Source organism: Colossoma macropomum, unplaced genomic scaffold (assembly GCF_904425465.1).
Source record: "Colossoma macropomum unplaced genomic scaffold, Colossoma_macropomum, whole genome shotgun sequence".
In the NCBI taxonomy this organism is placed as follows: Eukaryota; Metazoa; Chordata; class Actinopteri; order Characiformes; family Serrasalmidae; genus Colossoma; species Colossoma macropomum.
The window spans coordinates 28,361,490-28,377,096 of NW_023494805.1; the positions used below are offsets into that span (position 1 = coordinate 28,361,490).

Sequence of the window (15,607 nt, forward strand, 5' to 3'; positions counted from 1 at the left end):
TCAATCACCCTCTCAGCCTCGCAGAAAGAACTCACTGCTGCTGTCCTGTCGCTGTTCTGCCCAGACTTGAGCCAGAGCTCAGATACCTTGCGTAATTCTAGCCTAAAGTGTTGCTGTCCTGTGCCAGTTTCTAACTGTTCATGTGTGAGCTTGACTTTAACTGGCCTGCAGCCAGCGCTGCTGTAAATGTTGAAGGGATTTGTGTCCTGAGTCATGATTTTAATTCACTGTAGCTAATTTTTTCAGCTCACTCAATTCCTGTCCATAATGAGCTGTGGACACTTAGAATTCACATCCATTGCTCGTGTAATGACCTCAGAGGCTCAGTGTTTGTCAGTATGGTCTCAGGCGCCTCACTGTCACAGTGCTGTACATGACTGTGTCTGTTATGTAGCGCAGTGGAGGAGCTGCTCAGGTTTTCACTGTTTGAGGCTGCGGCTCCTGCAGTGGTTTTATCTTCAGTTTTCTAATGGACCCGCAGACTGTCATTCACAGCTTTCGCCACTAGAGGACACTGTTTCTTTCTCTGTCTTTCTCAAACTCCGCTCTTTTTCACGCACACCCACAGACTCACTCCCACATACGCTTTCTATTTCTTTTTTTTCTCTTTTTCCTCTTTTTTTCTTTCTTTTTCTTATCCTTGCTCTCACACTCTTTCTTATTTCTTTCATTTTCTCTTTCTCTGTCTAGCTTCTCTCTCTACTTTCTCTGTCCTTTTTATCCTTTTTCTTTCTTCTTTCTCTTTTCTGTCCCTTCTTCTTCTCTTTACTCCCTTTCTCCCCTAGCTCTCTTTTTCCTTTCTCTTAATTTCTGTGTCTATCTTTTGTTTTTCTCTGTCTCTATTTCTTTTTTCTGTCTCTCTTCTCTCACTTTCTCTTTTCTGTGTCTCTTGTTCTTTTCTCTTTTCCTCTCCATCCTTTTGATTTTCTCTCTCTCTCTCTCTCTCTCTCTCTCTCTCTCTCTCTCTCTCTCTCTCTCTCTCTCTCCCCCTCCCTCCCTCCCACATTCTCTTTCCCACCTTCTCTCTCTCTCTCTCTCTCTCTCTCTCTCTCTCTCTCCTCTCTCTCTCTCTCTCTCTCTCTCTCCTCTCTCTCCTCTCCACATTCTCTCTCCCACTCTCTCTCTCTCTCTCTCTCTCTCTCTCTCTGTGTGTTATGAGATGCTCTCATGGCGTCATTGCTTCAGGGACTTCATCTCTCTTTTTCACGGCACTGATTTTGATTACTGATAATCAGTTCAGTGTTGGTGGGGTCTGTGGACCTTTCAGCACTGTTTTTACTCCGTTTTATGCTCTGCACCCGCTGAGCATGATGCTGGGTGTAGCCTTTAATCCACTGTCTTCCTCGCCTGCCTTCGCTGTGACCTCACACAACCCCGGCAGATCATCTCGTCTGATCGCTCGCTCCTTTTGTTTCACCAGCGCTGACAATCCAATCATGACATTAGAGTGCGCTCCTCTGAGAGGAAGGGCAGCCCGGCTCTGGGAGAGGCTCCTGCAGTTTATTTACTGTAGTCCTCATCCTCCGCACGCTCACTAACACTATTGTCCTCACATGCTTTTAAACACCTCCCTTCTTTGTAACTTCAATAAATTTGTTCCTCTCTTTGGGCATTTCAGCTGTTTTATGCACTATTAAAAGCGTTCAAAGCCACATCTCTATTTCTCTCTCTCTTTCCCATTCTGTCTCTCTCTCTCTCTCTTTCCCATTCTGTGTCTCTCTCTCTCTCTCTCTCTCTCTCTCTCTCTCTCTCTCTCTCTCTCTTTCCCATTCTGTCTCTCTCTCTCTCTCTCTCTCTCTCTCTCTCTTTCCCATTCTGTCTCTCTCTCTCTCTCTCTCTCTCTCTCTCTCTCCCATTCTGTGTTCTCTCTCTCTCTCTCTTTCCCATTCTGTCTCTCTCTCTCTCTTTCCCATTCTGTCTCTCTTATTCTCCCTTTTCTCTTCTCTTTTCTTGTCTTTTTCTACATCTCACTCTTTTTTTCTCTCTTGTTTTCTGTTTGTCTCTCATTCTTTATCTGCCTCTTTTTCTCTTTCTCTTATTCTCTCTCTTGCTTTCACTTTTCCTCTCTTTTCTCACTCTTGCTCTCTCTACCATTCTCTTGCACATGCTCTCTCTTCTCTCTTATGCTGTCTTATTGTTTCTCTTGCTCTCTCCACCGCTCTCACATTTTCCTCTCTCTTTTCTTTTCTCTGTCTTACTCTCTCCGGCATTCTCTTGCATTCTGTTTTTCTCTTCTTTTCTCTCTTGTCTTTCGCTCTCTCTCCACCATTTATACATGCACTCTCTCTCTCTTTCTGTGTGTGTGTGGGGCAGTGAGGTCGGAGGCACTATTGTTCCCCCTCGTCTGGGCTAGCGGTCGCCAGGATGTTCCCCAACTGTTTTGGCCCCCCTCACTGAAAACCCAGCCCTCTTCCACTCTTAGAGAGCCAATTTCCGGGCCTGCCGTGCAACAACAGCGATTCTGCATTATTATAATAGAGTCGAGGAAAGGAACCCCCCCTCTCTGCTGAGTATGTAGATGTGTGTGTGTGTGTGTGTGTGTGTGTGTGTGTGTGTGTGTGTGTGTAAGGTGTGCTGGAATGAGAGATTATGCCTTTCTTTTTCTGACCCCCCCTGAGAAAACAGGAGAGTGTGGTGAGAGAGGCTGGAGAGAAGGTTAATTAAACAGCGCTCGCTCACTGGTCAGCAGCCGGATCGCTTTCACAAAGGTCCCTTCTGTGTGGCACAGGGGTTATGAGAGAGAGAGAGGGAGAGAAAGAGGGAGAAAAAGAGAGAGAGAGAGAACTTGGCCAGAAGGAGCCTCGCTCATTTCTGCTGGCTTACTGAGCTGTACCAGCTTCTCTGCTGTAACCCAACACTCGATTGGCTTTAAGGTCGCGGCCCAGGGCTGAATGAAATGTCGACTGCAACAGGACATGCCACAGACCCCCCCCCATTCTGCTCCTTATCTACAGAATGTGGCCCACCACCCTGTGCAAGAATGTAGGAGTTAGTGCTTTATCCAGCTGTGGTTACTAACCACCTGCCAAAATGGGCTTTCGTGTAACTAATGTGCTGTTCAAACTCAGGAAGACAAACAAGCAAAAAGCCAAAAGCAAATTGAGTGCTGAACGCTGTTTGGGAGGCGTTGTGGAAAAGGTGCCTGTGTTTTCTCTCTGTTCGTTTGCTGGAGAGTGGGAGTGACGGGTTGACTCGTCCCAAAGGGACCACTGTTACAAGAACTAGTACAAATTTTTATCTCCTGTCCGTGAGGAACCGCCAGCTGAGGGAAAGATGCACCTCTCTCTTTGGCTGTAGTGACATGGAGTACTGAGTGCTTTCAGTGGGCTTGATTTATCCAAGTGTTTCCCAATCCTGATCCTAGAGTTTTTCCTGCACTTCAACTCAAGAAGGGCTTGTTAACAGAACAGTTTGACCAAACATGCTAACATGACTAACAGTGAAAGGAAGCTGGCAGCAACCCATTACAGTGATGTCATTTAGGGGTGAGCAATATGGCAAAAGTATAATATCATGATACATTTTCACGATACACAATGTGCATCACAATATTTAGTTTTTCTGAAGTTGGATAAGTTACTGCGCTACACTAAATCCAGTTAAACAGACCTAATTGTGCTCTCTTTGTAATGAAACTACAGTTTGTCCGTTTTCTTTAAGAGCTGACTTTATCCATGACATGATATTCTTAGAAAAGCGTATTGTGATGTAACATGACATAATTTATCATGATACCAATAAATCATTAAAATAAAAAATCATATTACCCATCCCTGATGTCATTCATGTAATGCTGGTGACTATTCACTTTCATTCACTGTTGGCAACCTTAGCATCACTTTACTGAAACTATTCCTTTAATTCGCTGATTAGTTGGATGAGGAATGTTTCAGTATGAAAATGGCTGAATGTGTAGGGATGGTGTTCTTCAAGGGCCAGGTTTAGGACCACTACTTTTGTTAGCACATTATTTTGATGGTCCACTGCTTTGTTGATGTGCACTTTGTCTTTAAATTACATTTAACTAAATATAAATTAAATTAAACTTTGCTTTTCCTTAAGACTTAACATACCCCTCAACCTTCTCCTTCTCAGAAAACATATCCCTAAACTTATTCTAAACAATATAGTCTCCATTCTAATTCTAACCCAAATGCTGTTGACAATCAAGTTAATCAGATATTAATATTTGAACGTATGTTTATAAGCTCAACCATCAAAACAAAGTATAACCCTGCTTTTATTCGAAAGCACTCCACTGCTGGGCCTGGTTTCCATCAGTGTTGGAATAGTCTTGAGCACTCTAATGTCTTACAGTGATGTTTGTGGTACGTTTTTGTGAAGCCGGGCCCAGAACGTCTTGAAGGTTAATTAGTGCATTTTTGAGTACTATGCAAAATGGGTCTATAACTTGATATTTATTTTGTACAAAGCTGACACTGTGTTCTGTTAAAGAAATTATAATTGCTTGTTTTTTGACTGACTGCCAGTATCATTTTGAAAACATCTTTGGTCATTTTGAATAAATCTGAAGCATTTCACACTGGGGCTGTTCTCTGTCTGTGTGTGTGCGTGATGAAATATGTGAGGAATCAGGCATGCCTCATTTCTGGTTTCACTCAATCAAAGACTCATTTACGAAATGAAATGGACAGCAATATGAACATGTAAATCATATTTCAGATCCAGAGAAAATCCCCCAAATTGTCAGGCTGCTTTTGGTCAGTTGAAAGTTGGTTCCATATGCTTGTCAGTGTAATACGCAGCATTTGAAGGAAATTGCAGGACCCGTTCTGAACTACAGAGGATTACATCTAAGTCCTCAAAAACTCGCCTATGGATGTTTTTTTGCAGGGTTAATATGGGCGATTAATCTTCATAATGACCTGCGTTATCCTGAGTATACTGTTTCTGCACAAAGCGCATTTGTTTTGTTCAGGTCATGAGATCAGGAACCCTTTTTAGAAAGATTTAAGTAATGATTCCCTGAGGAAATTCACCAACATTACAAGCTTTCTTCATGCACAGAAGTCCATGTACATTTCCTTAAAGGAATAGCTACAAGGCTAATGTAGCTAACAAGTAATGAACACTTTTATGCTAATTAGCTTTATGTAAACTGCATGCCGTCATCAAATACTTGTTGCAAGTCGTGTTGAGTTGTTAATGAGACTTGCTTATGTTCTTCCTGATACTGCATGGCGTACTGTTTTCTATAAACATGGACAAAAGAACATTAGCCTACGTAGCATCAGTTTAACTTGGAGTAAACTTTGAACATGAAATATGTCATGGCTAATTGTTTGTGGTGAGTGGAAAACTGTACAAATTTGATTTTCACTTAAAGGGGACCATTTTTCAAACTTTCTGAATAATTTGGTCCTTAAGATGTAAACAGTCATTCAGAGTGGCTCGGTGTGAAGTGATTCATTGTAGAGGAACTTACAGTAAATAGTAAGTTGAAGTGGCGCACTGTACAAACTCAGATTTCTTTACAGTGGTGGTCATAGGTCAAGTAGAGCCATTTTGTTTACTATGGAAAACCACCAGTGAACCCACACGTCTTCTCAGTTTTTATATGTAATGTTGATGATGGTAAAATAGCCATAAATCTGAAAAAAAGTTCCCTTTGTTTCTTCTATTTTGCCTTACAGCACTCTGCATGTAGCCCTCTGCCATGAGTGGATTAAAAGAAATGGATTAAAATACATTTTAAGCCAAAACTTTATCATAAATCAATGTGTCAGACATGAGGCAGCATGTAAATTTCTGTGAAAGAGCTTTCAGAGGCATTAAACTCTTCAGAAGTCTGGTTCCTATCGCCACCACTGTGAACAATTCTGACTATTTCTCTAAAACAGAGCATTTCACATCAAACCTCTCTGAATGACTTTTTTGTTATGTTTACATTTTCTTATGTTTACATTGTAACCATTAAATTATGTATTTTTGAAAAACTGGTAGACTTCCCAGTTAATATGATCAGTTTTGTATTTTGGAAAGGTTTAAGCAATGCTGTACATACAGAATCCCATTCATGCTCCCTTCAGCCATTAATCAAGCTCTCTTTATAAACCATGTCTCATAGCCTTCCTGCTCAGGTGCAGCTCTCTCTTGGTTTGGCTTTAACAGTGAGAGGTGGGCTGCTCTTCCAGGCCAACCTGAAGGTGCTGGCAATGAACAGGACTTTACAGTCTTAAAGTTGCCAGAAAGGGTTCTTTGGAGCAAAACAATGGAAGAACCATTTTAGTTCCCAAAAGAGCCGTTTACAGGATGATTCATTGAAGAAACGTTTTTGTATATGAGAAGGTTGACCTCAGTTCTGTAAAATTCCTAAACCCACAATCAGACATGCGTAGCTGTGCTTGTGATGTATTCTAAGCTAGATAGATGTGAGTTTATCCACAGAACCCAATCATCTCAGTTATTGCATTGCAGTGCTGCCTAGTATCTAAACATGTCACCGATAGTTAGGGCTGAAAGATGAATCGTTTTTATATCAAAAGCGCAACTTAAGAGTTCAAAATGCAACAGCTGCAATTTTAATTATAGCCTATATTATGCACAATGTTGTCTTGAGCTTTAAGTGGGAACATTTAATCTAATAACACTGAGCTTGTGAATGGCCTGTAGATGAGTTAGACCAATCAGAAGCAACCAAATACCCATGTGCAGTGTCCATCACAACCACAACTAACTGGCAGTCTGGCACACTACATTTGGCATTCAAGCCTCAAGCCATAAAACGTGGATATTTGGATCTTCTCGGCGAAAATAACAGGCCTGGACTTTACAATTTATGGTAATGTAAATCACACTCACAATATAAGAATAATCGCGGTTAAATATTTTTCCCTGCACAGACAACAAAAGCTAGGGCAGTCCAGGAAAATCCTGAATGGATGACAACCCTAGAACATGTGTGAAAAACTTTCTTAAAGTTTTAAGAACCTCCATATAATGTAAAGGTTCTATAGAAATTAAAGTTTGTTTCCTAGAACAGCATGTGCGAGAAAAGAACACTTGAAGAACCTTTATTTTCACAGTGTACTGTAGGTCTAAAGGCCTTGCTCAGTCTGGGGCTTGCTGGCTGCTCTCGCCTTCCCAGCTGTCCCATTTGTTTGTTCTTGTTTGTTTGTGTTTACTCTTCCCCCGGCCTGCACAAATGTGAACAAGGGAGGGCGAGGCGGCCGTTTGTGCGTCGGGAGGATGAGGGATTTGAACAGTGCCAGCCTGTACATGGTTTCCGATGGCATTCCACAGTATTCCGGTGGACAATGACACATTTGTAGACAGGAATGCCTCAGTGAACGGCACTCAAGGTTTAAGATGACATTGGTCGGACGAATGGACTAGTGAATGGAGCAGGCCGGAGTGTGTGGGGTCAGTGTATGTGAGGTCAGGTCTGAATTGCCTCTGGGGGGTACATGTTTGTAGTTGGGCACAATGAGGGGAGTGTATATACATGTGTGTTTGTCTGACGGACAAAGAGGCAAAGAGTGGGAGATCAAAACGCAATGTGTGTGTGCTTGTGTGGTCAGTCCTGAGGTGGTCAGATGTGTGTGGTCTGTCATTGTGGAAATGACCGTGTGGGCTGTAAGTGTATGTGTGAGTGAGAGAGGGGGCTGGGACCCCCAGCAGAAGTGATGGTGACTCATGCTCGGGTTGTCTGAGAGACTTATGAGAGAGGAGGGGGCGCTAGCTGGATGGGGGAGTGATCTTAAACTGAAGTGTATGTGTGAGAGCTTTAAGTCTTTTAAGAACATGATGTATGGCAACCAGATGAGTAACAAAAAACAGGGATACCGTCTAGACGTCAACACACTCACCAGTGACTCGCTGCTGAGAGACAAGCACTTTAATTGTTAGAAATAACACTTAAAAAAAACCCTCAAAAATGCAAATGACAGATCAAGGAAATTTCTACAGTTTAGATAAACCGCCACACATTTGTACATTTTTACAGTGAGAAAACAACAGTGGTAAACAGTGCATGTTATCTTTCATCAAAGGAAAGCCCAGACCCACAGTTTGGTGATTTAAAGACCTTTTAAAGGGTAAAAAAAATGCACTTATATAGCTCCAGGCAGAAACAGAAAAACAATAGCCCTTTTGTTCAGTATTGCTCACTGGGTTCTGACTACATTCGACTCTTCCAAAACTTCACCACAATACCGTCTGCTCTCAGGAAAGAACTCACACAGTTCAATTTCATTTCAACTCTGGGCATTTTATGCATTACATCCATTGTTTGTACAATCATCATTGAAGAAATACACACATACACATTCACTTTAAGACATATTTCTTCCACCTTTTTCACATTTGGTTCCTCACTGTTGAGAAGGCAAGCCCTTCTGGAATTCAATTGGAGCCAGGGAATATTCTGTACTATATTCTCTACCCTGTCCACGCTTCCATGTTACCTCTACTGTATAGACAGATGGCCAAATTTCCACACGCAAATGCCTGAGGACTTCAGAGCAGAAGGGGATACTGTGAGATAACAAACTGGGGTTAGAGGTTTCTGTTCGGTTATTTGTAGTGGAATTCCAAGGGTGTTAACAGAAACTAGCTAGCGTTCCACAGTGCTGTTATGGAACGCACCCCCACCCCCCCACCCTCGCCTCTCAGAGGCTGTCAATGCCATAGAAGAACCAGTTTTGGGATACCTAAAGCAGAGGTTCTCAAACTGGTCCTCAGGGCCTCTCAGACAGTCCACATTTTTTCTCTATCCCTACGTATTGAGAGGTGGTGGGCCGTCTGGGGGGCCTTGAGGACCAATTTGAAAACAACTGCCCTAAAAAACCTTTTAGTGGAAGTTTTTTTTGTAAACAAGATCTGTGAATGTGAAGAATCTTTCTAAAGTTTAAAGAACCTCTGTTTGTGTACATATTGCCCAGTTTTATCTGAAGCTGAAAGCCTCCTAACATTTAAGGTTTCCCTTTAAACTTATACTTCAGGCCAAACGTTTGGAAGCAACAATTGCAAACAATGTTCTTTTTTCACAAGTAGAGATTTATTGCTCATCTATGTTTAACCAAAAGGTTTGACTAAGAGGCTGTTTACACCATTGCGTCAACGTGTTTTCAGTGATCGGATCACATTTGGATTTTACTTGATTGCATGTAAATACACCATTGTGATCAGGCTGCGATCAGATCACTTAAACTACGTTTGGAGGTGGTCAGAGATGGATCTTGACCACATTTAAGACGTTTGTACCTTAAGTGTGATTTCTGTATCTGCATACAATTACGGGAGCAGAAATGCGTCTGCTGAGTGCTGACTAGCAGGTGAAAGGATAAACAAGGGGATGCAAGACAGACAGGGATGGATTACTGACCAGTGGGGCCAGTGCCCGGGGCCCTTGGATTGCCAGGGGACTCAGGGGGCCTCATATTTTAAAATAATCAAAAGCCCCCTTAATTCAAAATTGTACATACAATAATTTTGTTTGTTCACGCTGTTCAAAGTGACATAAACATGAGCTGCTAATAAGGTTATTTTCAGATGCAGTTTTTTTCCTGTTAGTTTTTGCGTTATTGTCACAGTGTGGAGGTGGGGGGCACTGTGAGACCATGATCCATCCTTGGATCGTGGTCTATATGGGGATATGCCCGGCTGGAGTTATCACAGAACAGAGTGCCTTCTTGCACAAGCTTTATTATACTAACAGGTATAAACACAAATGGAGCTAAACGGGAACAATGTATGTGCTGAAGTGCTTTTTATGCAGGAAGGTGAAATTGGTTCTCACCTTGTCACACTGGAAATGCATTTTTATGAAAAGTGGAAACAGAGCTTGGCCAAAGTACGATCCAGACATGAAACATGTTGATGCAAGGTGTAAACAAGAACTAAATGTCTTCAGCAGTATTGTCTGAGTCATCATTTGTTTCGCAGCTGGTGATTCTTCTGCTGAGAAGCTCTTATTAGATCCACCTGATTCTCACTTTCAGATGGTCCTGAAGGCCTGATGAACTGAATCAGGTGTGTGTTAAATTAGGAGTTCGTAAATAATTCAAAACTAGACAATATAAGAGACAATGATTAACATAGAGTGAAGGTATTTCCCATAGAGTATGTTAGATTAGGAGTATTTTACTGAAACCTAGTGGAATATTCTTGAAAAATGTCTTTGGTAAATGTGTGCTGCACTGGTTGTAGGCAAACTAACTTCAGTGTAAAATATTTTTGAAACTGCTTGCTTCCATACTTCTGGCCTGTTGCATACTTGAATTTGCCAACTCTCTTTTACAACTGCACAAGAAAGTCAGCTTCTACACAAATCCAGGCACAAGGATTGCAGTTCTTATAGAGCACTAGTGGTATCCATCATAGCACACTTTTAAAGCTGTGGTAGTCTGTTTGCATTCAAACTCTGCAAACTCATTTGTAATACACAGGAATAAATTCGAGAGGATTTGTCCGACAGCCTTGCCTGGTAACATGCTCAAACCAGCGTAGCGTTGGCATCTATGATGAGTGACGTTCTTCATCATACTGAGTCTAATGGTTAATGCCTGTTGCACAATACGTCTTGCTGATGGCGCGTGTTTGCCCTTTCCAAGATGTCGAGCCAGACTGGACTGCTGCAGTTGACGGATGGAGTCAGTGATTTATATACAACGTCTAGCATGGCTCGTAGCAGAGTCCACAGGAAAGGAAGGCAAATACCTCCAACTGTGTGCATTGTGTATTGGTACAGGCCCCTGTGGAATAGTGGCTTTATCAGAGAAAGCTGAAGGGCTGGAGTCCAGTAAGGAGGGGAAGAAAAATAACCCATTTACATTTTACAGTGAGGTCCAACTGGGCCTTTTGTTCAACCACCATTGTGACCAGACTTAATGCTTTTGGCCATTCAAACTGGAGAGTTATGGCCGCACCCCTGCTCTCTTGTCCATCAAACGGCATGTATTGGCAGAGACGCTGGCTGGCCTTCACCGAGCTGTTCATTTTTCCTCTTGTTTACAGTCATCCTTTGCTCGCACAATATCCTTTAAACCTTTGACTTGAGCAGGAGGCTAACTGACCGCTCCGCCCACAAATGTGTTCCTTCATAGCAACTGTTGAGGTTGGATAAGCTTTACAGAACGCAGAGCCCATTAAACCCAATGAGATATTTAGATCTTTGTTTATATCTTTGTTAGGCTGCAGCCTTATGTTAGGTCTTTACATGACAAATAAACTACACAGATCTGTCCTAAGAGTGTGACCAGTTAGTGACCTCCAAAAGTATTTTGACACTTTAACTGTTTGACCAATGAAGTTCTTTAGGGTACTTCCTTAAATGTTTGACAAAATGGTATTTGTTTCAGAGAGAAACACTTTCAGAACAACATCAGACTGAGGGTTGACTCTTTATGTGGAGAAACCTGGAGAAGAATTCCAACCAGACTCCACTAAGAGTGATGCAAAGCACAGAGGTGGAAACTGTAAGTCCTGGGCTCATTTTCTTATATTGGTGTTGCTGAGCTTGTGTTCACTGATGGGATCATGAACTTTGAAGTGCAAAACTGCAGCAGAAATAGCTCAAACAATAATAATATTGCAAAGAAAAGGCTCAAACAATAAGAAAATTATAGTCTTGGAACAGTACATTTAAAATAAATGCAACTTGGTTTGACGTTTTGTTTCCTATCACATTGAATGTAATGCATTTTAAGTATGGCACAAATGTCCAAATACATTTTTGGGGCCAGTGTATACAAAATAAACCATTGGAAATTAATAATACACCCTAAGTTTAGGTGATTTGACAAGTTGTGTACTACATATTCCCATTGGGTTGAATGGAATTTTGTCAGAGTTCTGCAAAGGTTGTCTGACCAAGCATCAGCTGCCATGAAAGAATGCATTTGTGGAGCATGGATAGGACAATTTATGAATCTGCCACACAGATTCCAAAGCCTCAGTCAGAAGGTTGGAGGTGACTGGACTGCTATACATTCACTCCCAATATATGAGACAAATTAAAGAATTAAATAGCATACTGCTGTATATATACACAGGTACAACCAAACAGACTAAAAGTAAAAGAGAGAGAGAGAGAAAGAGAGAGAGAGAGAGGGAATTTACATCCACATCCATGTGACATCGTGTGTTTCTACGTGTGTGCGCTCGTGCGCAGCTTAAGAAAAAAACAAAGCATTAAAAGACGGCGGGTGTGTGACATTTAAACAGTGCGGCACCCTGTTTGTTTAACCTTTCCTAGGACTTTGACCACACATGGACCAAAGAGCGAGGAGCAAGTTGTTTTTTTTGTTTTTTTTAATATTTATCACAGATGACCAACAGCCAGTCATGTAAGGGCACGAGCCTGTGTTTGTGCGAATGAGGCGTGTCTGCTTTCAGAAAGTAGGCCTAGAGTGGGAGTACATGATTTGTGTTGGAGCGTGAAAGTAAACATGTTGGTGCGTTTGATTTATAGAAGAGTCTGTGAGGACTTAATGGAAGGATCAACATATCCCAGCATGCACCTGCATCTCTGCCTTACGGTGCGTTGCAAGCACTGCAAAAAGTAATATCTTGGCATGTCAAAGCATTCTCAATGTAGTCAGTATATCTAAAATGTGTCATTATGGGATTGTTGTAAGAAGAAATCAGATTTTTTTTAAATAAGACATGGAATAACACCATTTCACACCATAAAATAACTTAAAATAATTAAAACTTATAATTAAACCTGTGATAATCATGAAATTTTAGCTGCCAGTTAATTGCCATATAACTAATTGTGATGAACTATTTGATTGTTTTCTTTTGTTCATTATATGCAACTATTTAAAGTGCATACCTAAAGTAGACAACTGCCTAGCTATCTAGCTTCCTGTCCACTGTAGCTTTGAACTAACAACAGACGTAGTTGGAGCTCAAAAAATACTCACTGCTAGCCTCTAAAGGTGTTACTACACCAGAATTTTGTTAGTTTTTGACCATCAAATTTTAGGTGCTCTCGATAAATGCGCTTTCTTCTTTATTTACATCCAACCAACAGATGAAAAAGCACCAATTTCACATTCTGTTTGTTGCAACGTAAACATATGACAACTGGAAAATGACTGCGGTCAGCTGAAATGATTATGATTGGCTCATATAATTGTGATCGGGCAATTATGTAGTAATCGAGAAAGGCTTACTTGAAATAAGTTAAAAGAATGATCTAATATACAACAGGCTCATAATGAGAAACATTAGACATAATACTAAATTTAAAAGGGAATTTCATAGATTTTTCTAAATTTCTACATAATTAAATCATTTCGTGGTTTGATGCAAAATTTCAGTACTGTTCACAATGCTGGTGATAGGAACCAGGAGTCTGAAGAGTTTAAGAATCTAAAAGCTCCCTCAAAGAGGTTCATACACAAAATAGTTATAAATATGCTGCCTGATGCTCAAGACATTGCTTTATGATAGTTCTGAGATTAAGCTTTTGGCCTAAAACATTTTTAAAAAATGGCATTAATGGCAGAATGGGCACAGCAGGATGTTTTATCTCTAACCTATTTTTTTCAGATTTACCATTACTTTACCATTATCAACATTCCATATAAAAAGTCACGTAGGTTAACTGATACATAAAAATGGCTATATTTGATTGAAAAATGTTTTAAAAAATTCCCCTTTAAGATGCTTTCACTTGTCAAGATATATTTGTTGCAGTGAAGGCCTTTTGCATTACGTATATGTGTATATATATCCCTGTTGGTGGTATCTGTTTTTAGGCCTGTATCTGTGAAAGCATGCTGTTCCACTGGCTGGACTGGCCAGAGTGAATTCCTCCTCTGTAGCTGGCTGCCAGAGCCATGCGAGGCCGGTAATGTTGCATGCCTCTCGTCTTCTTTCCTCTTTCCTCCACATTCCACCTGTCATCCCCTCTCTTCTCACATCTCTCTCTTTCTTTTAAATGTGTTAAATCCGATGTACCCAGACGCCGTGCTCTGGGTGAAGGGAAAAAAACTCCGTTTTCACCTCTGAACATCTGACGTGTACACGACTGGCACAGATGCAGCCTTGCGAAGTCCTGGCCATGCTTGCCGTCCTTTTTCATTTTTGCTACCGTTTCCAAGATCCACATCTTTGATGTGGTTTTAGAAATATACATACATTCTTCCGCCTTAAAAAAAAAAAGAATAAACGGTGTCCAAAAGTCTTGAAAACCACTTCCTTCACATATATATATAAAGAATTCTTGATTGATCAAAGGCAAAATAAACAAAGCAATGTTTAATCCATCTCCCAGGGTCAACTTAAAAAAAAAAAGAATCCTCCCAGTGCCTTGTGGGTATTGTAGTTTTGGAACAGTCTTTTTAATTTACCCCTCACAGGTCCAGACGGAAAGCTCCGAAGTAGCTGGAGGAGTCCTCCCCGTGCACCATGGATGGAGAGGAAACGGACACAAACACCTCGTCCCCGGCGCGGAGCTCAAACAGACCCCCCTGGTACACAGAGTGCAGGGCGTACTCAGCGTCCGGTGCCCAGCATTTGGTGCCCACACCCTTCAGCAGCTGGATGGGCCTCAGGTAGGAGGTCTTCTTATAGATGCACTGGACCAGCTGGTGGCTGGTGCTGTGCTGCTCGCCCTCACTGGGTGATGGATAGCGGAAGTACACCTGAGCGTACAGGTAGTAGCGGCCGTCCTGAGGCACACGAAGGCGCCCGTTGGCCAGCGTCATGTTGTGGAGGTGCGCCCCAAAGCTCTGGTTGGCCCAGGATCGCACGGGGTGGCGGCAAGACTGGTGCAGGTCCGGCTGGGGGTTGGGATACAGAGAGGTTACACCTAAAGGGAATGCGGTGGGTGGGAGAGAAGAAAAAGAGATATGTTCAATCAATAAATAGAGATTCATAGCACACGTACAACTGTGAGAAAGACATAGAGTACTGTGCAAAAGTCTTAGGCACCTAAACACATTGTTTAAAACCGTTTATCTTGGCAAAATCTGCCAGTAGCAAATGAACATAAACACGTTAAACAATTAATATGAATTTGATATATAAGTTGATATTTTGTGAGCTAGTCAGCCATCGCAGGAACTCTTAAATTCCATCAGAAGCAAACTTGATTTAACATAATGTACTGATTAGCAAAACTAGGTATTAGATGATAACTGCAAAATAATACTGTGCTGCCATGAGAAGAGGTTTGGAAATGGTCAAATAAACACACTGACATACATAAAACCACTTCTTATTGTACTACTGTTATTTGTATTTATTCTAATATAGTGTTCTTCTGAGCAAATAAATGCTTACCCCCCAGACAAATAGCTTTTTAAATCTTATTATTGTATTATCTTCCCTTAGTTCAAATGTAGACGATTAGCCAAAACATGTTTGGTGTCTGAAGTTTGCCTCTTCAGTTTTGCACCATAGCTACGAGGCTAATCTAGCTAACAAGTAATGAAGCTAATGCACACTAAATAGCACAGTGCAAACTGCCTAAATCATCCTAAACATCCAAACTATTCTTAAGTAATCTCAAACAGACTTTCTTGTGTGGTTTCTGACACTTTTTGACTTACCGCTGTCTATAAAAATGGACAAAAGAATGGGCTAAATTCAAGGTGTCTGCTACTCCAGTTTTATAGTTATGTGAAGTATT

General features: G+C 41.3%; 1 protein-coding gene across 2 annotated transcripts in view; it reads right to left on the reverse strand.

Moving 5' to 3' along the window:
* Window positions 1-13,902: 13,902 nt before the first annotated feature.
* The window catches only part of tnfsf10l (TNF superfamily member 10, like), a 28,425-nt gene continuing 26,720 nt past the window's right edge, over window positions 13,903-15,607 (reverse strand). For both annotated transcript variants that reach the window (XM_036597189.1, XM_036597188.1), the window contains exon 5: window positions 13,903-14,785. In XM_036597189.1, coding sequence (XP_036453082.1) covers window positions 14,328-14,785 — 458 coding nt within the window. In that variant the 3' untranslated portion in view covers window positions 13,903-14,327. The remainder of the gene's footprint in view (window positions 14,786-15,607) is intronic.